The sequence below is a fragment of the Calypte anna genome, chromosome 9 (assembly GCF_003957555.1).
Source record: "Calypte anna isolate BGI_N300 chromosome 9, bCalAnn1_v1.p, whole genome shotgun sequence".
In the NCBI taxonomy this organism is placed as follows: domain Eukaryota; kingdom Metazoa; phylum Chordata; class Aves; order Apodiformes; family Trochilidae; genus Calypte; species Calypte anna.
Genome location: NC_044255.1, coordinates 20320606 through 20342238, shown reverse-complemented (window position 1 = coordinate 20342238; position 21633 = coordinate 20320606). Strand labels below are relative to the sequence as shown.

Sequence of the window (21633 nt, the reverse complement as noted above, 5' to 3'; positions counted from 1 at the left end):
AGGGGTCTGTGGCCTGGGTGGGGACATCTCCCAGACTTTCTCAAGGAGAATTCAGTTTTCTTGCTCACTTCCCCTGTTAGTGTGTGAATTTTGAAGTTTTGGAAGAAGAAAATTCCCCTGAGTAGGTGTGCTGCGTCCCTATTGCCATGGAGCTTATTAAGCATGCCCTGCAACACGTTGAGAAAATTATATATTGTGTTAGCAAACTATCTTTGTTACTGGTTGAAATACAGAATAGTGCTTCAGCAGTTTTTAGTAGAACTGGTGTTGAAGCCTGTGGAGCTGTGGGAGAGAGCAGGTAGACTAAAACTTGTACTGAGGCAGCCCTATATGCAAGGAAGCAATAGTTTGCTTGCTTAAATAATTAGAAAATCCCTCCTGAAATATTCAAGAAGCTGGTAGTTGACCAAGAGACCAGAGAAAGTCTGGACACCAGTTGGAGCTGCATTCTTCTCCTTATTTGACAGCTGAATCCTGGGAACTTCCTCAGGTTGGAGCAATCTGGCCATTGACAAAGTACCTGGAATTCGAAACATCTACTCACAGCAAGGTATTGAAGAATTCCTGGGGTTTTTTTGTTCAAAGAGAAAAGGTGGAGAGATTACAGCTGCTTCAGAGCACTTGCTTGTGAATCTGGTGTAGATTCCCCGGGCTGGCTTGACCTGTATTTTGCAGACAAATAGCAGCTGTTGTAAAAATAGGGAAGGAAAAGTCCACTGTGAGATGATGTTTACAACTTCTGAAAGCCTGGCATCTGAGAGAAAACGGGCTAGGTAGAATATACTTAAAAACAAAAGCCTTTGAGAGCTTGAAATGCTGGCTGCCTGCTCTGTGCAGCTGACATTGGAAGGGTGAAGGCAAAACTGGTGCCACTTCTTTGCCTTGGGACTGGTTTTAAGGGAAGAGCCAGAAACCTGCTCTCTCCCATCAGTAAGGAAAGCTGAAATGGAAATGAGAACACCCCGAAAACAAACTAATTAAACATCTAGTGAAATAGTTGTGACTCTGTCAGACCTTAGGCAAACAAAAGTCATTTTTAGATAAGAACATTACCACTATTTAGGGGGGAATTTTCAGCTGGCACAGAGGAGTCTGTCAGCCCCTATACAAATGCAGCCATGCTTTTGTGTGCCTAATTTAGGCAGTTAGAAGAGCAATTACCACCCTACCTGCAAATTGTAATTAGTTTAATCTGTCTTGGTGCCTTTATCAGCTGATCCATACACCACTGACTTTAGAGGCTGACTAGAGTAGTGGGAGCTGGGCTGGTGTTTTAGCAAGTTATTTGTATATATAAGTATGTGAAGTACAGAAAAAAAAGATGCTTATAAAGAGATGTGAAGTATCTGTTTATTTTTACTCTGTGTAGGGACTCTATATTAGTGAAATTGAACAATAGAAGTTCTGATTTTTATTTTAATATGGGTGAAAAGGGAAAACCTTTGATACCTCTTGTTCTCACTCTCCCTGTAGGGCCTTGATGCAGAAGGAGGTGGGTTTTGACCCAATGTTAGCCCAGTTTTTGCTGTTTAGCTTATCAGGAGCATTACAAAGCCCATCCTATTTTGGGAGTGATAAAATCTTGCACCTACCAAAGCCCAGAAGCAGGCTGGCTTCTGCCTGGCCAGCTTAGGTTTCCTTGACACCTGTGAGGATGGGAAAAAGGATGATTGTCTGCATTTCTCCTCCACCATCTCATTCTTCATCCTGGAGACCAAGGGAAGTGCAACAGCCTGGTAAGCACACTTCTGGTTTAATAATGGATTCTTTAAAATGGGATTGACTGGAATGTAAATTGTGTTACCTGAGAAGGTTTTGTTTCAGGTATAGTTAAAAAGGGGAATGTTTATTTGTCAGTGTTGGTAGATACTAACTACCTCTCATGAATATTCAGCTTCTGTCTTTACCCAGTCAGTCAGTAATCCCTTGTCTAAAGCTCCTGCATGCTTTCTGCTGCTCTGTGATGGCAAAGATGGGATTTCAGTGGTTTCTCCAATGTTTCAGCCTGGAGGGAATGTAAATATAAGCATAAATGATTTTGAAAATGTGTCGTTTTTCTGTGTTTCAGTGGCTCATGCATTAAAGTTGGTATGGCTGACAAATCCACACTGATTGCTAATTAAAAAGCTGAATATATTAAGGAGTTTCACACTTCCACTTCTTCCCTGAATGGAAACCCTAGCAGTATGAGTGCTAGTGAAGCTCTAATGGATACAGTCTAATTACTTGCCATTTTTGCTTTGACTTAACAGTTCATGAATTACAGTAACCCTGACTGACAGATCATTGCTGATTGCTAATTAAAAGGCAGAATTCAGTTTTATGCAGCTCCAGCTTTACCCTCACAAAAAAAAAAAAACCAACCCAAAACCCCACCGAACAACACTCTGTGTCTTAAAAAAAAAAAGAGAGAAAAGCTTTCTCTCTGCTTGTTTGTTGATATGTAAAAGCTGATGGTCTCTTTCCTCTGGAAAACAAAAAATTCTTGGGGCACGTTTAACAAAAGCAGTGGATAAATATATTTCAAAAATAAAGTTGCTGCTGTGCTGCTGATAAAGGAGGCTTTGGAGAGAAACTGTTGAAGGCAGTATAACAACTCAGCATGTTTTCTGGCATTCTCATTCTCTTACCCATTGCCTCAGCTCTCATTTAGTGAGCACAAAGAACAATAAGATTTTTAGTCCTTTATCTGCAGGAGGGGACAATTCATTCTCTGTTGTAGGTACTCCCTAGGTCACCCGGGCCATTCCTGCATGTCTTCTAGTGCATGTCCTAGTTTTTCTTTCTCTTTATTTGCTTTTTCTATTCAACCTAACCCAGAATTTAATCTGGTTCTTGGCAGGATTACTCCTCTCCTAATAGGTGATATGTGTTAATTTGTGATAGTGATAAGTAGAAATGAGCTTTTGGGGCTGGCAGTTCCTCTTCTCCTGGTCCTGAATGACAGTGAGTAGAGTTATGGAGAGCTGGTAAAAGGTGTAACTGCTGTAACTTTTCTCTTTTAATATCCCAAAATATTCACTTCTATTCCAGACTTTAAATCAAGAGTAAGGGCTCATTAAAATTGCTACAGAGCTTTTGGAACTAACATATTTGAGATATTGCAGCTTGATAAACTTTGCTTTGGGCTGATTTCTATCACTGCAGTTGTTACAAAAACACACTCAAAATTTTATCCTGAAAAGAATAACTGCACCTCTGAAAGGAACTTATGCTTCTCTAATCTCTTTCAGTTCGTGAGCATGTCCCTAAGTGTTTGAATAGTCCAATACATAGTCTGTAAAATCCATCAAAGATAATGCTCAAGAGCAAAGGTGAAAAGAAATAGTATGTTCCTTGAGATGCTATAGATCAAAACACACAGTGTAAAAATCCTCAGCATCTACGGGATCTTAATGGTCCCTCCTGGACTTAGAATGCATTACAGAGAGAAAGCACAAAGTCATTTTTAGAATTTAAAGCTTTATCTTTTCTATTCTAGTGGTTCTTCCTGTCTGAATACCACTGTTCACCTTAAGCAAAATAGAGATTTTATTATTACTCTGAGATAATGAAGTCGACTCCGCGTTCCTGTGGTCAATATTAATAATCAATGTAAAATTTGGCATCCTGATGGGTAGTGGAAAGGTCCCTTTCCCTTTGCTCCCACTTCTCCCATCCAAAGTATTTCCTATAATTGCTATTAATAGCAACCCAGGGGAACACATTTGGAGACAGGAATATGACAGGGTGGGAAAAACAAACTATCCCAGCTCACTGTAACTGAACCATCAGAGCAATGTTTAGGAAATATGGTGGAAAAAAAAAATGAGCAAAAGGGGTGAAGTTTTGAAATTCATGTCAAGTCTTGAAATGAGGTCTTTTGACTACAAGACTTCAGAAAATGTTTTCTGATGCTTGGGGCAGCTGCTTTTACCTGCAGAAGTGCAGGGACCTCTGAAACTCCACTGAGAGCCCCTGGGCCTCATTTTCTACCTGTGCCTGAGACACGTGGGACCTGCCTGCCCTGGCAGTCTCTGTGAATACTGAGATAAAGCTTTCTGCTGCTGACAGCCCACTGGATGGAAAAAACTCCACCATTTCTTCTATTTGACTGGGAAGTGACTGGAATGACTCAGCTCGGGTAGTTAGTGCAGCAAGCGTGACCTTTTCAAAGAAGCCTGCAGTCTGGGGCTTTTTTGCCTCTACTTTTTCCAATTTTCCTTTACTCAAGAATGACCAGCTTCAAAGAACAAGTTCACCACTCTAATTGAATATTCTCCATATTGAGAGGGGTAAAAATAAACATTCTTCTCGGTTTATTCACGCATAAACTGGAATCATCCAAGTGTGACATCTGAAAGGGACTACATGATTATACTCTGAAATGAGAACAAAGTTCATCTTGTGTGGTTTCTTATTTTTTCCCTGCAGACTTTGAAGGAGATTGCAGAATCTTAATTCCCATTAAAGCTCAAGAAAGCCAGGGCTGGGTGCTCCTGTATTAACCTTTTTAGTATTCTGCTGGCTAATTGTCTGCCCGTTCCACCTTTTCCTCCCAGGTTAATGGGGTGGCTAACGGGGGAGGGAAGGAATGGTTGGCCAATCACCCCACAAAACAAACTGATGAAAAGGTCGAAGTAATGTGCTGTGTTATTCATGGGCAGTGCCTGGCCCAGGTATCTTGGATCTCGTGTCTTTTCATGATGAATTGCAAAAAGAACAAGAAACAGCCCAACGTGAAATTGGCTTTTGTGACAATTATTGTAGTTCAAATGGAAAAATGTAAAACTGTGGCCTGCAGTTGTTCTGGGTTTTGAGATTAAAGCTGTGTGATCCCATCCAGGCAGTGAATAAGCAGCAGGTTATATTTGTACTACTTCTCAGTTGGCTTGCAAGTAGGATACAGTGCATATGTATATAGATTATTCTAGTTTTAACCATGGACTTGGTTTTGAAAGTATTGCATGGTGCCTAATATCCTTGTGGTGTCTTCTGTATCGATAAACTCATTAGTCTATAGATTTCTTATTATGAGACTTCTTTTTAAGTGGTGTTTCATTTAGAGGCATTAACTCTGAAGAGGCCACCTCGTGTGGACTGTAAAACAATCTTTGTTCTCAGGAGCTTGCAGGCTCAATGGTTTAATTGGAAGGCAGACTTGAGGCAACCATTCTTTTCTCCTTCCCCTTTGGTGTGAAACAGCAGTGGAAGGAGATACAGTGGATAGGAGCAAGACAAAGACACTTCAATCTCTTTTCTGAGCATTTTCCCTCTCATTGGCTACACAGGGAGATTAGCAACAGCCAAGTATGTATTTTATCCTTGGATGTCACTGGGACATCTCCTCGTTTAATCCCTACCCCTGGATGTGGTGAGTGCATCTATTCTTTGTCTGGGGTGTGTTTAATGCAATACTTCAGCTGTAGACCCATCCTCCATCACAATAAATCACAACCTTGAATTTTTCAAGTGTTGGTATCGTGCTGATTTGACAGAAGCGACTTCACAAATAGTGGAAGAGAAGTGTTTAATACCAAGCAGTGTCTGAGATACCTTCTCTGAGCTGGAATTAGAGTTAAAACCCAAGAGTAAACACACACCTAACACCTACCTCTGCTTCTGCTCCTCATCCCTTCCAGGGCTTAGTACAGAAGTTCTGGCATTTACAAGGAAGCAAGGATTGTGACAGCAAGCACAAGAGTTACAAGGCAGTCTTAGGGGAGAGGGTATTTATACCCTTTTTTTTTTGGTTTGTTTTTTTTTTTTTTTATTTATAATTTATTTTTCCTCTTTTTTTAAATTGGTGTTGTGTTCTTTCCTTTTCATTGAGTGGTTTCAACTGACATCAGCTGCCTGGGGCCAGTGTACCAAGCTGTCAACAGATAAATCATTTTTGTGACAATACAATTCTGTGATGGAGGAAAACAAACCTCTATCATTCATTTGGAAACTAGGCTTGGAAAGAGAAGTGACCTGAAAGTAGAAGTCTTGGAGAGTGGTTTCAGCTGTGTCCTTCTGATATAAAGCAACCACAGTAACCATGGGCTGGGCTGGTTTTAGTGGACCCTTAACAAAATGGAAGATGAGGAATCAAGTCCAGTTTTTCCACTCAAGTCCAATATTATAATGTAATAATATTTCCTCAATGAGTTGAGTGGTGGTATAAGTCATCCCCCATAGAAACCATCACTTAGGAGGCCAGAGAACCATTACAATTCAGCCTGCTATTTCTGCAGAAAGCAAGTTAATTATCATTGTGTTTTAATTTTTGTAAGAGATCCTAGTGAACCCCATGCTTTAAAAACTGTATTGCATGTACCAGTCACTTTTCTACCCATTATCCAGCCAAAACTTTGTATATTCATGGAGTGAAGTTGAGTCTTCATGAGTGCTGAATAAAATAGGATGCAGATTTAGGCTTGGGAATCTGTGCATTACAAAGGGGTGGGTTTTTTGGGAAACAGCAAGGCCCTACTCCATGGCAGAGGCTCCTTCACATTTGCTTTGTGTCGTTTCATAGCTGACTTGATCTCCTGACAATTATTTTTAGTCCCTGGCTTTCTAGAAGCTAAAGGTTCTGTGGCCAAGTGTTGGCCTAGATGTTTCTGACACCCAAGAGATTGGTTTGGGCTGTGGCCTCTCTCTCTCTGTGATGTATTGATCTGCAGTGTAAGCCAAGGTTTCCACCCTACCTGATAACTGAAAAGGGAAATGTCACATCTTGTCTCAGACCTGGGGCTCTCACAAAGCTCTGCCATGGGACTGGGACATCATCCTCAGAGCATTTGGATCAACTCACTCGTGTTGCACTGACAGCTGTTTTTTCCTGGCAATGTTGCCTTTTCTGTCCCTGACTATCACCTGTTCTCTGCATTTTGTTCATTATTTGTGATGAAAACGCTGGATTTGGGGCTAAATTGTGCAGCATTGTAAGCCAGCCTGCATCCAATGAAGAGTATTTGCTTAAAGCCCCATGATTTACCAAGCTGTGTGTTGCTTGTGACTGGGTGGTCCATGGGGAGCTGTCTTTCTGATTTAGTGTGTGTCTGCTCATCAAAGATGGATGATTGCCACTATGTGTCATAAAACTTCACCTGACAAAACCAATTTCATAGCAAAATAATGCCATCTCCAAAGGGCAATAATTCTTTGTTTCTCTATTCCATGTGTTTAAGAAGCTCAGGGTAGCTCAGATTTTCTCAGAAAGATTTCTTTATGCTTATTCCATTTACTATGAACAAAGAACTATCAAAGCTTTTGCCAGTTCTTTTTTAGTTTTAAAAAATATTCTATGAGAGCCTAGGAAGATAGTCTCTTGCAGCTAAAAATCTGGATTTAGATTTAGACTCCTATCTGTTATAAATAAATAAAGGAAGGTAAGTGGCTAAATACCTTTGAGGTTATTGGATTTTTAATTAAATCTTAAAGCTGGGGGGCAGATTTTTCCTTTCTTTCTATCTTTCGTTTTCAAGTCGCCTTTGAATGCAAAAATGTAGTGGACTGAATGCTGGTTTTATAGGGTGAGGTGATTTTCTTGCAAAATAAACACAGGGAACAAGAGGGATGTGCCAGCCCACACCAGCTGGGGCTGCCTGTCAGACATCATCTGGGGAGGTGATCTGGACTGAAAAGGAGGTTCATTGTTTTGTGCACTGCCAGAAGGGCTCAGGGGGGGATTTGGGTACCTTGAAGACCCAGGTGGGGTAGGATGTGCCTACAGGAGGGATTTCTGCCATGGGAGTGCAAGGTGGGATGCTGAGCTGTCACCTGGAGCACTGGGCTGGAGGAAGGGGGTGCAGATATTCTCTGTCCTGGAATGTTTATTTATTTTTTTTTAAACCAAACAATTACCAACTAAAGCTAAAAAAGCATCTTTAGGGCACAGATGAGAATGAAGGACTTCACATTCTTAGCCACGGGACAACAGCTGAGGTCCTTTTTTTTTGTTTCTTCCTCTTTCAGTAGTTTCTTGCACTTGTACTGCCATTTCACCTATAGATTGCATCTATATCCATGATTTAAGGCATGAATCTGGAAAGAAGTTTATGTGAGGCTGAGTTTGACTTAGCTGAGGATAGAGTGATCCTGTTTTCCGTGCTCCATGGGGGATAATCAAACCAGGAGGATCTCTTAGAGTTTGGATGCAGAATATTCTCAGAGCAGAAAGTACAAGCCTCTTTTTGGCTGGGTGTTACTGGTTTATTTAAACAAGGCAATTTAAAACAGACATTTATTCCAGACAGTTAAGACTAACAAAGCACAGGAGAGTCTTGCTAAAGATACCCCATAGGGAAGGCAAGGCTCATTAAGTGGAAAGGTGGCTTTCCTTGACCTATCTATCAAATATCTACAGTGCTGATTTTCTTGTTAGGTGTGTGGCCACCTCTTTAGGGCTGTTGAGGGAGAGCTTTCACATTCAAAAGTGCTAATGTTACTCCGCAAGTCTTGTTCATATTCATTTTCCCCATCTTATCTCTTCTCAGCCTTTTGTTCTTTAAGTAATTGTCTTCTGCTTCGTATAGGTAGTCTTCAATTAGTCCAATCTGCAATTATAAAGAAGTAGTGTCAGAAGCCTGTCCCTTGACTTCTAGAAAACTTTAAAAACTTTTGCAATTAGTTTATTTCAAAGCTAATTGTCATTAGAAAGAAAAATACATGAAGGCACCTCTCATACAATTGGCTGGAGTAGCAGTACCTGATTTTGTAATTTATTTTTTTTTTGTCCTTTTCCATTTGGCTTCAATTACTTTACTGCTGTGGAATAGACTCTTTCATTGAAATCTGTACATTGAAAACAGGAATTTATCACAATTCTGTCTTTAAATGGCATTGAAAAACAGCAGCTTTAAAAGGAAGGGATGATGAGGAAATTAATCTCGGGCAACTTTTTCTTGATAAGGGAAGAGAACAGAGGCTTCTGGCATTTATATGCCAGAAATCGACACAAGGAGAAAAATGAGTATTCCACATTGTTGTGGCAAGAACCATTTTTCTATTAAATCAAAATGAAGTTCTGAATAAATAAGTTTTCCTATGAATATAATGCACTAGAGAATACAGTAAAAGAATAGATGACCTCAGTGTACCCCAAAATAAAAAAGGTAATTATTCTAATAAAGAGCTCATTTCAGATAGACACATCTTCCTTGCATAGGTGATTTCAGAACAACTGAAAAGTGTGGATTAATAGGACTGTGTACAGATAAATACCAGGCATAAATACCAGATAAATACAGATAAATACCAGGCATTCAGAATTTTCTGTCTCTCTGTGCCCAGGCTTTACCTTTATTCTTGCCTTTTGTCAGCTTTGGAGATTGGCAGCATTTCTGGGAGGTGAAGATGGGAATCATCTCCCTTTACACCTTAAGACCTAGACCCTATGCAACACAACCTAAAGATTCAATCTTCCAATTGCATTTTAAGCTGAAATATTTAAAAAGTAAATAAAAAATTGTAGTTGATCATCCTGACACCCATTCAGTGGAGCATTTCTTCTTTGGGCACGACACAGAGCAGCTGACTGGGAGTTGGCCCCAGCCCGGCTGGACTTGATGATCTCAGAGGTCTTTTCCAGCCTCAATAATTCTGTGATTCTGAGCTGGGCTTTTTGTAGCACCATGTGTGATGCCATGGAAAAGAGATTTCTGCCATGCTGGTGAACCTTGCTGGACTCTTCCTCATGGGCTTCTGATCCTCTGGTGCCAAGAGATGTTTGCAACACGGGCACAGCAAGGCTGGGGCTCTCTGGAGACAGCCTGGCAGGCCAGCTCTGCTGTGATGTGCTCACCATACAGACACACAGAAGATGAAAGAATCATTGTGCTAGCCTCATTCTTAAGAAGCTGAAATAAAAGCTTAGGAAATAATTAATCTGACCAAAAGCACATGGGAAGTGGCATAAAGAGTGGTCACCGAGAGCCAAGCTCCAGTCCTGGGGCTTAGCCATGCCAAAAAAACCCATCAACCCCCCAAGACTCTTCTGCAACTGACCAAATTATCTGCCCACAGAACTTTTTCCTGCAGCTAAAAGGAATCTTTCCCATTTTCAAAGGATAATGGGTCCTGCATGATGGGTTGGCTGTGGAGTGAGGGCAAAGGGAGCACCAGAAAAGCAATTTTTACAGCAGCTTCTTTTGGACTATCCAGCAGTGCCAGCACTGGTGATGCCACCAGACAGCCCTGGTGGAATGATGCTCCTCCTTTGAACCATGGCTCAGCTGCTCTTGTGCTTTTAGTTTTTATAGAATACCTGTCAGCTCCAGCCTCCAAAATAAGTTCTAATATGGTATATCAGGGTGGAAATAATAGTTGCTTACATAATTGCAATGTTACTGACACAGCTGATGAGCTGATGATGTTATTTGCACAGCAGTGATGGCATTCAAACCCTCACCCACTTACAATTACACTGGATGCTCCCAGCCCTGGCATGATTTAAATTATCATACTAACACAATGAAAATTCACTCCCTTGACAAGATAAAGGGGGGGGGAGGAATGGCTTAAAAATCTCTCTTTGGTGGCTGCAGCCTTCAGGAGTGCTTATTCATGGCTTTTTAGCTTGCACATTCCATTTTAAGAAAGTAAATTGGAAGCATTATGTTCTGTCTTTTTGCCTTGATTTAAAACCTCCCTGTGCCTGCTCTGCTGCTGCCTGGCGGTGGGAGCCACCTGCAGGGCTCTTATTGGGAAATGCAAATTTTTAAAATCAATAACTTCACTTTTTTTTTTTTTCAAATTATTTTCTTTTTCTTTCTTTCCTCTCTCTTTGTCCTCCCCAGTAACTGTTTAAATAGGAATTGGTGTGGAGGGGAGTAGGTGGAAGGACATAGTTTGTAAGCAGCCCAAATGTGTTCAGTGTTAGAGCTGCAGCTGTTGTAGGAAAGTGGATTTGGGAAGAGAATTGGGATTTATTCCCAATAACTGGCCACAGACTGAGGTCAAGGTTGAATCCTAGGGTTGTATAGCTGAACCCTGCAGTCACTGTAGGCTACTGCAGCTCCTTAAAGCCTGAAGAGCTCAGTGGGATGCGGCTGATGGCAGAATGAACATCTCTGGTGTTGCCAGTGAGTCCCAGGAAGCTCATTCCAGGTCTGTTCCCAACCTGCACCCAGATCAACATTTTTGGGTCAGTCCTTTGCACTGGTTGTACTTGGATTCTCAAAGGGTGTCCATGTGTGCCACTGGCTGTGCCCTGGAGGTGGTCAGCAGAACCACATCCCGCCTGCAGCACTTGTGCTCACCTCTGAGGAGCTGACCTTGCTGCTTGGCATCCTTGGAGAGAAATCCCTGAAATAAGCTCTTGAAGACATAAAACCACACTTCCCCCATCTACCCAGCTATGCAGTGTCCTTATGGCCTTTTCCTCAAGTGGCCTGAGAACTTGCAAAGATAAATTTGGCTTCAACCTGTTTTTTTATCTGCTGCTGTGCCATCTTACTCTCTATATTCCCTGAATATTCGCCTCCCAGTTCCTCCCAGCAGTGCAGTGGCACCATTTCTACTTTGAATCAAAGTCTATGGTTCTAGTCCAGCTAGAAAACTCCTCAGTGCTTGGCTGACCCTCCATTTGAGTTCTTCCTCATTAACTCCTGTTTTCAGGCTTCTCCTGACCCTGTTTCTTTCACTGAGATTTTTCTTCCTGTCTTCAGTCAGGCCCTTGTGAGCAGCTGGAAGGAGGAAAAAAAAAAAAAAAAAAAAAAAAGGGAATGGACAGACCAAAGATCAATGTAAAGAAGGAAGAAATAAAAACAAACCATGACTTTAGAGCAAGTTTAGTCCACAGCCTGTCCATGTGGAAGCTGTAGGTGCTCTGGGATAAAACAAAGTAGGGAAGTGTAGGGGCCTAGGGATAGAAATGTGAAAATGAACCATGTGCTCAGAGTCTTTGTGTTCTTTATGTTCATATTGCATTTGTTTTACATTGCCCCAAAATTCTCCTTTGTGCAGATTCTTGCATTGATAGCATGTTGTAGAAGATACCAGTGGAAATGCTTGATCTGGGGATAGGGAGAACAAAAAGTAAGGAAATTAGCACTGAGAAAACACCTGGCCTGCTGCAAGAGTACAAGAATTCAGGGCAGAGAGATCTTTAGGCTGGTGAATGAAAAGGAGAAGCAGGACAAGAAAAGCAAAGTTGTTTGGGCCACCTGAAGGAAATAACCTTTGTTTGGTTTTGTTTTTGTTTTTTTTTTTTAATCCAGAGGCATGAATGGGAAGGATGAAACCTCTTACACTCACAGCAAGAAGCTGCTGGCCTTGATGGCCTTTGTTGTGCTGCTGAGACACCAGCACAGAGCTGCAGCACCAACAGATCAGGTCTCTGAAATATTTCACTTCTTTTATTCTCAGAGGAAAACCCAGTGATGGGTGAGGCTGTGTCTGCCTCTCCTCAGTGCCACACATCAAGGCATTTTTCTTCTTGCACAGAGAAGGTGAAAAGCATAATTAGTGCTATAGAAGCACCTGGGTGGACTCTTAAGTCAATTAGTCTGCTCTGAGTTTGCTGGGAGAAGAAAATGATCAGTGCTATGTGAACACTGAGGTGCTCAGCTCCTCCTTAACTGAAATCATTTCACATCATTCTCTAGTGTTGGGCAGGAGCTGGGAATACTTCTGGTACAGTGAGGTGGTGTATGCAGTGACAACTCTGAGCTCTTGGGGTATCAGGCAGTGACCAGGATCAGCTGGAGGGATGGACTGCAGAGGGTCTAAACAGGTGATAAAATAGATGGTTTCTTCTTGGCTCAGCATTTGATTCAGACCTAGGGGAGTTTTTGGAAGTGACATGATATAGATCCACACAAAGATAAGCAACAATCCGGGCCTTGTTTGGAGCATATAAAAAATCTTTCTAACCCTGCCCTTTGGTACAAGTTGTCCAGTGATGATCAAAGGGGAGAGAGTGGCTGCTGGGAGTGTTCATCCCAGCTCTCTGGGTGCCATCCTGATGGATTTGTTTGCAGTGGGGAGGGATGTGCAAGCAGCATTCACTGGCTGCAGCTGAATCCAAATCACTGGAAGATTTTCAGTCATCTGGACTGACCTCTTCAAATCAGTGCTTTGTGCTAAGGTCACATCTCCTTTTTCTGAAAAACTTTCTGCATTTCTGATAATGTCCAATCAGTCACTTCTGAACTTACCCAGATTCATCTGGTTTTGCCCTGGAATGCCACAATGCCAGGTGTGTTCTTTGCCTTTCCTATGCACTCGTGGGGATAAGACCTCCCACATATGCTTCCAAAATATTTGATGTGTCCCAGCTACAAGGAGGAAACACTGCAATACAATTCATCATTCACTGTGGCTTTGTCCAAGTCCTGATGGGCCACAGATGTCACAAAACTTGTCAACCTTTGCTGCAAGAGGGCTGTTCCAAGGAACAGATGTCTGTGTTTGATGGCTTACTGATGATCCAAAGGAAGCTTTGTGGCTTAAGCAAAAACGGGGGAGCTATTCTAGTCATCAGCTAAATTGAAAGCAGACATGTCTTAGAAGATTGGCAGGAATTTGAATGCAAATACAAAATATCAGTAATGGTACCTGTTAAATGATTTAGAATTAATTGAGAGAGCCAGGATGCTACCAGGACCAAGCTAGTTCAGGAAAAAAAACTTTGTATAGAACACAAGTGGGCTGAATAAGCAGTGAGCAGACTCTGTAATCCTTAAAACTGTAAAAAAATATCTTGCATGGATACATGGGTATGGAATCTCTATGAGGCTTAAGCATCCGAACTTCCTAAATTCCAATAATGTCAGGGGAGACACTCTCAAAAAAAAGAAACAGGTGCTTTTGAAGATAGATGCAAGAGCTATAAATGACATTATTTCTGTTATTTCTTGGGAGCTGTTAGTCATAGAAGGCAAATGAGGTGCCCTTAGTGCCATGAAATACCTCTCAACATTTTCCTTTGTCTCCCAGAGCTACTTCCCAAAGCTTTCCTTGGGGTACTTGAAGGGCCTCTGAGTAAGTAGGGATGGCTGTGCAGAGTAAGGAGGAAAAGCTGAACCCTTCAAGTCCTGGTCCTTTGGATATGTTCATGTGCTTGAGGAAAAGTTACTGGTATGTAAATAAAAATGAGACCTCAGTCTGTGCTTTTCATTAAGGTCAGATAGAGCAAAGTTTACTGAGTATGTGGTTAAAAAAACCCTAACAATGAGTTTACTCTCTGTGTGCATGTGAAGTGAAGCATCTCTGAGCTGTGATGGTGGCTTTTGGAGGCCACCCAACAGCACATGATCTGGGCTGCCATGGGTCAGCCAGAGACATTTCCCTCCATTTGTCTGGAGATGCAGCCCAGCTGAGTGCACAACTCTTGCCTAGGACCTGCTTCTGGAAGTGGTTGTGCCTTTGGATGCTGATGCTAAAGAGAAATATGTTGTCCCTCATGCTCTGTGTCTGTATGCTCACATGTCTTCTTTGTATGTGCTGCCTTTCTTCAAAGGAAGCATCCTGACAGCATTTCCATTCCACAGGAATGGATGTGGAGAAATGCTGGGGGGAAATGCCAGTGGGGTCTCAGCACATGAGCAAAACTCCAATGCTAAAAGAGTTACAGGGTTGTTCCAGCTGGAAAAGACCTTTAAGATTCTTGAGTCTAACCATTGACCAAGCTCTACCTAGTCCAGTGCTAAACCAAGTCCCTCAGGACCACATCTACACATCTTTTAGACCTCTCCAGGATTGGTGATTCAGCCACCTCCTTGGGTAGCCTATTCCAGTCTTTAATTACCCTTTCAGTGAAGGAGTTTCCTCTAAAATCCAATTGTAACATCCCTTGGCACAACTGGAGACCATTTCCTCTTGTCCTGTTGCTTGTTGAAAAGAGAGGGAGAAGCTTTTGCTTAAGAACAACTGAATAAAAAGAATATTGATGATTGCAGTGAATTACATTTATGAACAGCTTTACAACTCAGATGGCCCTTCTGGAGTTTACAAGCTCTCCTGAAATCACAGCCCAACACAGTGTTTACTATGAGCAGTCTTGTTGACTCAGGCTATTTTTCACAGCAGTAACAATACCTGGTAACAAGTGTTTATAGGGATGGAGACCTTCTCTGGTAGAGGGCAGCAGGTGAGCAGACTGCTCATTTATAACTGACAGCATGCCTAGCAAAGGCTGGGGAAATGTTTACCTAAATCCTTGCGTGGGGATTGTTAATGCCCAGAATTGTCTGTGATTTAACTGCCAGGCAGCTCCAACCAGCTACGTTATTTCAGGTTTTTTTAAAGACATTTACTGCTCACTTTCTAGATTTGCTGCTATTCAGAACTATTCTAGTGACTGCACCCTCTAGCTTGGTGGAATAGATCAAGGCCTTTCTCCTCCCAAACCACTCTTTCCCGATGACATTAGGAGTTTTTTTGTGTTAGGGTTGAAGAATTATAGGTGTAAATTATATCTATTATTAGTTATATATCTATATAGATATATCTGTTATTAGAAAAAACTAATTTGGCAGAAAAACCCCAACTTCCTGCATCTGCTTCAGATTTGACAAAAACCTCACATGCCTGAAACTTGCTGTTTGGTAGGAATCCCAGCCTCTGTGTTGATCTTGAGTTGCTGATTTAGCTGTGACCAGGAGGTGCAGCTGTTTGGAGTGGGGGTCACTAAATAATTCAATTTTAAATGAGCTCAGGGTGTCTGGAGGGTACCAAATGGTCAGGATGCTTCTATCAGAGTAGCTGAGGGCCACATGGGCATCTCACTGGAGGATCTTTTCTTCTCATGTGTGTGACACAATGAACCAGAGACTCATAAGGGCAGAATGTATTGGAGTATTGATAACTCCTGAAATGCCATTATCAGCTCTCTCTCACACAAAGAGCTCTGTGAAAGCTGTCACACTTTTATTGTCCCTGCAGTGGGGCTGAATTTGTTAATGGGACTCTCTGGCTGCCTACATCTCTGTTGTATGGCCTCAGACTCAGTGGGGCAGATCTCATTTTCTGCTCATGTACCCTCCTGACTTCCTCTGCCTGAAAATTTCACTCAGTGCCAGGTTAGAAACCTCTGCCATGGTTTCTACTTCTGCCTCTCCAGAGAGTGGCTAGTTCTGAACTAATCCTTTCTGGAATGTCTTAATACATTTCCACTAATCTTAGCATGACACCAGTCTTTGGTCAACTCCAACAAAAATTTTTGCATTTCTAGCTAGTTGCTCTGCCCTTCAGTCTCTACCTGAGTCAGTGCCACTGACATTTTCCTTTTGCATTTGCACTTTTCTGAATTCATCACACGTAAGATGTTGCAGGTTAGACTTCCACTCCTGTTCTGGAAAATGGGCTTTTCCTATCCTTTCCCCTCCTTTGCTTTCCCCCCTTCCTTTTCAGAGTGTCTCTGTGTGCTTCTGGCTGCATCACAGCCCCAAGAGGAGCAGGATCCAGGAACCAGTTTCCTTCTCATAATTCAGGAGGAGCCAAACTAACTGGGAAGAGAGCATCAAAAGGCAACAGCTTTTGAAGGCCCCGTGTTGTCAGACCAAGCACAGCTCCTGAAGGCTGTGACATGAGCTTGGGTGACTTTACAAAGTCCTGTACATCACATCACTGTCATGTAGCCAGCACAATGCTATTCAGCAACACGTCCTCTTTCCATCAGCACAGGATGAATCTTCCTCCCTGCTCCTCTGCTTGACCGAAAGCCTGGCAAGTCCATGGCCCTTTTCCATGGCTTGATTTTCAATTAAGAGATAATGTCAGTGGAAGAGCACAGTTCATCAGATAGTGTGCTCTGCTGCTGCAGGAGCCTGAGAAGTAGCAAGCAGGGGTCAACTGCTGAAAAGCCACGGGCCTGGCTAAAAGATATCTAATGTGTTAGGCTAATTTTACTTCATTTCATATTCACATATATTAGCGTGGCTCTTGTTATATACTTATCCTTATGTAAGTTACATCTGTTCTTTTATTCACTCATCCATGTTTGCTCTGCTTTCAGATTGATGAAACAGGCATTCCACTGAGCTCAGCGAATGATGGGCATAATAGCTTATCTAAATTGCAAAGTATGTGATGCCCTTGAGGTAAACTCAGATGTGAAGGTTTTATGAAGTGTCTCACATGTGGAAGTGGAGGGAAGTGTTTATTTGCCCACTCCTGTCTATCCTTTGGCTACTCAACTGATGTTGAGAGGATCCTATGGAACTGCTATGAAAGCCTAGGGGCTAGATGCAGGAGAGAAGTAGAATAACTTTATTATTTTCATAGGGGGAGCAGAGCCATGCTGGTACTTGCACTTATTTGGCTCTCTTCTCTCTGGATGTCAAAAGTTTCTGGTTGATAGAATCTAAAATATCTATTTATTTAATGAAATGCGTCTCACTTGTAGCAACATTGTGAGGCTTTATTAATGAATTTACTCTCATGAGACTGGAAAGTAATCTCTTTTTATTTCTTTATTTTTTTTCTCTTACAAGACTGCAACGAAGCAAAGGCTCTGGAGAGGCAAGGAGGAGCCTTCCTGCTGTCCTATGTTTCTGAGAGCCTCTAAAACCTTCTGTCAGTCTGTAGCTGCTTTAGAGGTCTGCAGTGGTCATCCAGAGACCTGGTTCTTTAACCTACTCAAGGCCAGCAGTCATGTTCATCTCAGATTTCACTTATATTGTGTACAACTCTGTCAACAAAAAGCTTGTCAGTAATGGCCAGACCTGGCCCCAGCTTAGTTAGGACCCAGTTGCTGGACTGAGTTGAATTATCAGGTGAGTTCCCCTTAGTTTCCTGCTCGTTGATGTTGATTCTTGTGCATTGGAGGTCATTGCTCAAGTGGCTGGGCTAAGTCAGTCTCTATAATAAATTTAAATACCATGTAAATTAAGAAGAGAATTTACTCTTAAAAATCCAGTAAGCAAAAATCCATTCCTAGCACTGTTTACTGGTGAAGACTTAAACCTCTGTGAAACGGGAGGTCTGATGCTCTTCCCCATTAAATTTCCTATTAACTGCTTCAGGAAGGTTTCCCATTCATGGGGATGACTCCAGAGAAAAGCTGATAATGTGATATTTAAGCACCTTCATGACTCAAGTGATAGCATAATTTGGACAGAGAAAGTAATTAATAAAAAAGGGCCTTAGCCCCAGTATGGTGCCTTGAGTACTGTCTGAGCCCAGCAGCCTGGCCACCAGCAAGGTCCACTGGGAAATTTCTGACACGTTTTAAAAAAACAAAAAACAAGGAAAGCACTAAAAAATATTTTAGGAAAATGTTCCTGAGGTAGATTGGGACTCAGTCCTTTTGTTAATTACTTGGAAAGTCTTAGACCCAGCTGTGTCTTTCCCCAAATTTTTAATATAAAGCTCACATTTTATCCAGGAAGCATAAGTGCAAGACAAAATGTCAGTAAAATTCTGAAGAATGGGGACTTTGGGAAGCTGACCCAGCCTGCTTTTCTTGCCTCTGAGGCATTCTTCATGGATATCCTCTGTAGGAGGAAATTTCTTAATCTCCCAAGGTTATCTCCTGAGTCCTCTCTCCTTGTGGAGCCTGCTAATGCTGAGAAAGGTATCTTCTGTGCAGTGATGTTCTCTTGCCTCCAGCTAATTATGAGGTCATTTTTCATTTCTTTGTATTTAAAGCTTCCAAAAATAATTGGCTCGTTTGATAAATTAGTTCTCTTAAAAACAGAAATTTGTCAGTGAATTAGATGAGCAGCACAGCACCCAAAACACTTGAAGCTATTACTGCTTCCTCACTCCTGTAAATTCAAAATGGCCCAGATTAACTTCAAACTAATCATAGAATCATAGAATCATAGAATAGGCTGGGTTGGAAGGGACCTCAGAGATCATCGAGTCCAACCCTTGATCAACTACCGCCACAGTCACTAGACTATGGCACTGACTGCCATATCGAGTCGCTTTTTAAATGTCTCCAGGGACGAAGAGTCCACCACCTCCCCAGGCAGCCCGTTCCAATGACTGGTCACCCTTTCTGTGAAAAAATTCTTTCTAATATCCAATCTGAACTTCCCCCGGCACAATTTAAGACCATGCCCTCTTGTCTTGCTGAGAGTTGCCTGGGAAAAGAGACCAACCCCCGCCTGGCTACAGCCTCCTTTCAGGTAGTTGTAGACAGCAATGAGGTCTCCCCTGAGCCTCCTCTTCTTCAGGCTGAACAGCCCCAGCTCCCTCAGCCTCTCCTCATAGGATCTGTGTTCGAGTCCCTTCACCAGCTTGGTTGCCCTCCTTTGGACCTGTTCAAGGACCTCAATCTCCTTCTTGAACTGAGGGGCCCAGAACTGAACACAGTACTCAAGGTGTGGCCTTACCAGCGCTGAGTACAGGGGCAGAATCACCTCCTTGGACCTGCTGGTGACGCTGTTTCTGATACATGCCAGGATGCCATTGGCCTTCTTGGCCACCTGGGCACACTGCTGGCTCATGTTCAGCTTCCTGTCAATCCAGACTCCCAGGTCCCTTTCTGCCTGGCTGCTCTCCAGCCACTCTGTCCCCAGCCTGTAGCGCTGCATGGGGTTGTTGTGGCCAAAGTGCAGGACCCGGCACTTGGCCGTGTTGAACCTCATCCCATTGGAGTCAGCCCATCTCTCCAGTCTGTCCTGATAAGCCCTCCACTGTGACAAAAGGAGAAGTGTTTGGGTGTCATTCTTTGTGCCTTCCTATGTCAGATTTCAGCCCAAAGGAATTTTTTTATGGCTGAGTCTGGAATATAAAACTCTACAAAGAGTGGTTTGTAGTGGCAGCTCTGACAGACCCTTGAACCATTTGGAAAATGGGCACTGCTGTCATTCTGCTGCATTAGAGAAAAGTCCTGAGTGCCTTCATTGGGTGCAGCTATTTCTGTTCCAAAAACCCAACTTGTTTGGTGGTAGCTGTTGGCATTCCAGAGGTTTGAATTTATAGCTGATTGTATAAACTCTGTTCTTTTTAGCTTTCCAACATATGTAAATTAATTCCATAGCAAAAATACAACCTAACTACCTTGTAAGTGTGGGTGAAGGTTCCTTGTAGGCTTCTACAATCACCATCGTGCAATGAGCAAACTGAGAAATGAACTTTTCCAAATGGTTTGAGCTCAACTGGCATACCCTAATCTCCACCACATTGATTTTTAATTGTCAGATTGAATCCTCCTTCTTAAATAAAGTTTTGAATTATTTAACCTAGTGTAACATTCTTAATTAGAGCTCATTTGAAAAGCCCCATCCCAGCTCCCTGAGTGTTTTCTTGTCTCCTCCATTAAAAAAAGAGTTTATTTCCTAAGAACATGCTGAATATGCTGAAATTAACTTTTGGAAAAAATTGAGGTAGAAAAGAAGCATTTGATGATGCTCTTCATTTCTTTGTTTAGATATAATACAGAAAAATATTTTTGTATTATGAAAGAAACAGTAAGTTTCACTTGGAGCAAGATGCCTGGGAAGTGAAATGCAAAGATATGCCCAGAATGCAAGCAAACTTGAAGGACCAAGTTTCAAAATGGTAGAGAGCAGATCCAGTAAATTTGATTCCCAGATAGTAATTTATGTACAGATTCATGTGGCATAATATGGGATATCAGTCCATTTTTAAATGTTAGCTTAATTTCCATTAAGATTATATTGAAAGTAGAAGTATCCAGAGACATATAAAGCATCTACATACATACCTATGAATTACATTGAAAGAAAACACTTTGTTCTACTGAGTTTACAGTGAAATATTAGCCAATGTCTGTTGAAATATATAGGAATATTTTTGGTAGCACTAACAAACTTTTAATGAGCCTTTAATAAGTATTTTGGTACCTGGGCCCTTGTTCTAACTTCCAGTCATGAGTTTCTCAGAAGCCTCTGAGCTGTGGGCATTCAGAGTTGTGCAGCTCAGGATGGTTATTCAAGCACCTGATTGTGGATTAAAATCTTGACTTTTGGAAAAACTTTGGGGACCTGTATTTGATATTTAAACTTGTCTGAAAACGGAATGGATAAGTGCTAGAGAAATGCAGGGACTAGGCTATTTGTAAATAGGTCATTGGCTCTTTGCATTCAGCTTGTTATCAGCATTTATATATGGCAGGGACTATGTCTATCCTTGTATAAATTTATGTAACTGCATCTCATATGTAGTGTTTGTTACAAAAGATTCTCATGGGATCTGTAGGCAGGTGTGAGAGTTTAGAGACTGTCCTGGCACAATATAAAAATAGTATGAATATTTCCCCTCTGTTTTGCTTCAGGAATGTTGGAAAGGGATGAAACCCAGCCTGCCTATAATTTTGGACATTTAGGTTTTGGTTGCTTGCTGAAAACATTTTGTACTTGGAAAACTTTTTATTAAGAACCACCGATCTGACAGCTAACGGGGGCTGTACACCTACACAGACTTTCTCTCACAGGAGATGTCTTCTGAAATTTTAATTCAAATCCTTTGGATATATGGACTCTGAAAGTACCTTGACCCTCCACTCTGTCATTTGTTTTAGACTTTCTTCTTATTTGCTTATCCTGATCACACTGACTCTGAGCAGCAGAGGTTTGGGTGCTCAATCTCTTCCCTGAGGTCTGTCTGCAATCCCTAAATCCCAAAGAGGGACAATTTCCAGTCTTGCCCCTTCAGAAATTCAAACCTTTTGTTTTCTATCCTCCCACTGCAGCCTTGATGCAGAAGGAGCATGGTTCTGTCTGGGATCTGATGGACCCAGACATGGGA

The 21633-nt window shown here is 41.9% G+C and overlaps 1 protein-coding gene across 1 annotated transcript in view; it reads right to left on the bottom strand.

Annotated features, from left to right (window-relative positions):
- Window positions 1–8369: 8369 nt before the first annotated feature.
- The window catches only part of SPATA16 (spermatogenesis associated 16), a 93912-nt gene continuing 80648 nt past the window's right edge, over window positions 8370–21633 (bottom strand). Inside the window, 1 exon segment of the mRNA XM_030455799.1 lies at window positions 8370–8525. Within this exon segment, the coding sequence (XP_030311659.1) occupies window positions 8370–8525 (156 nt within the window).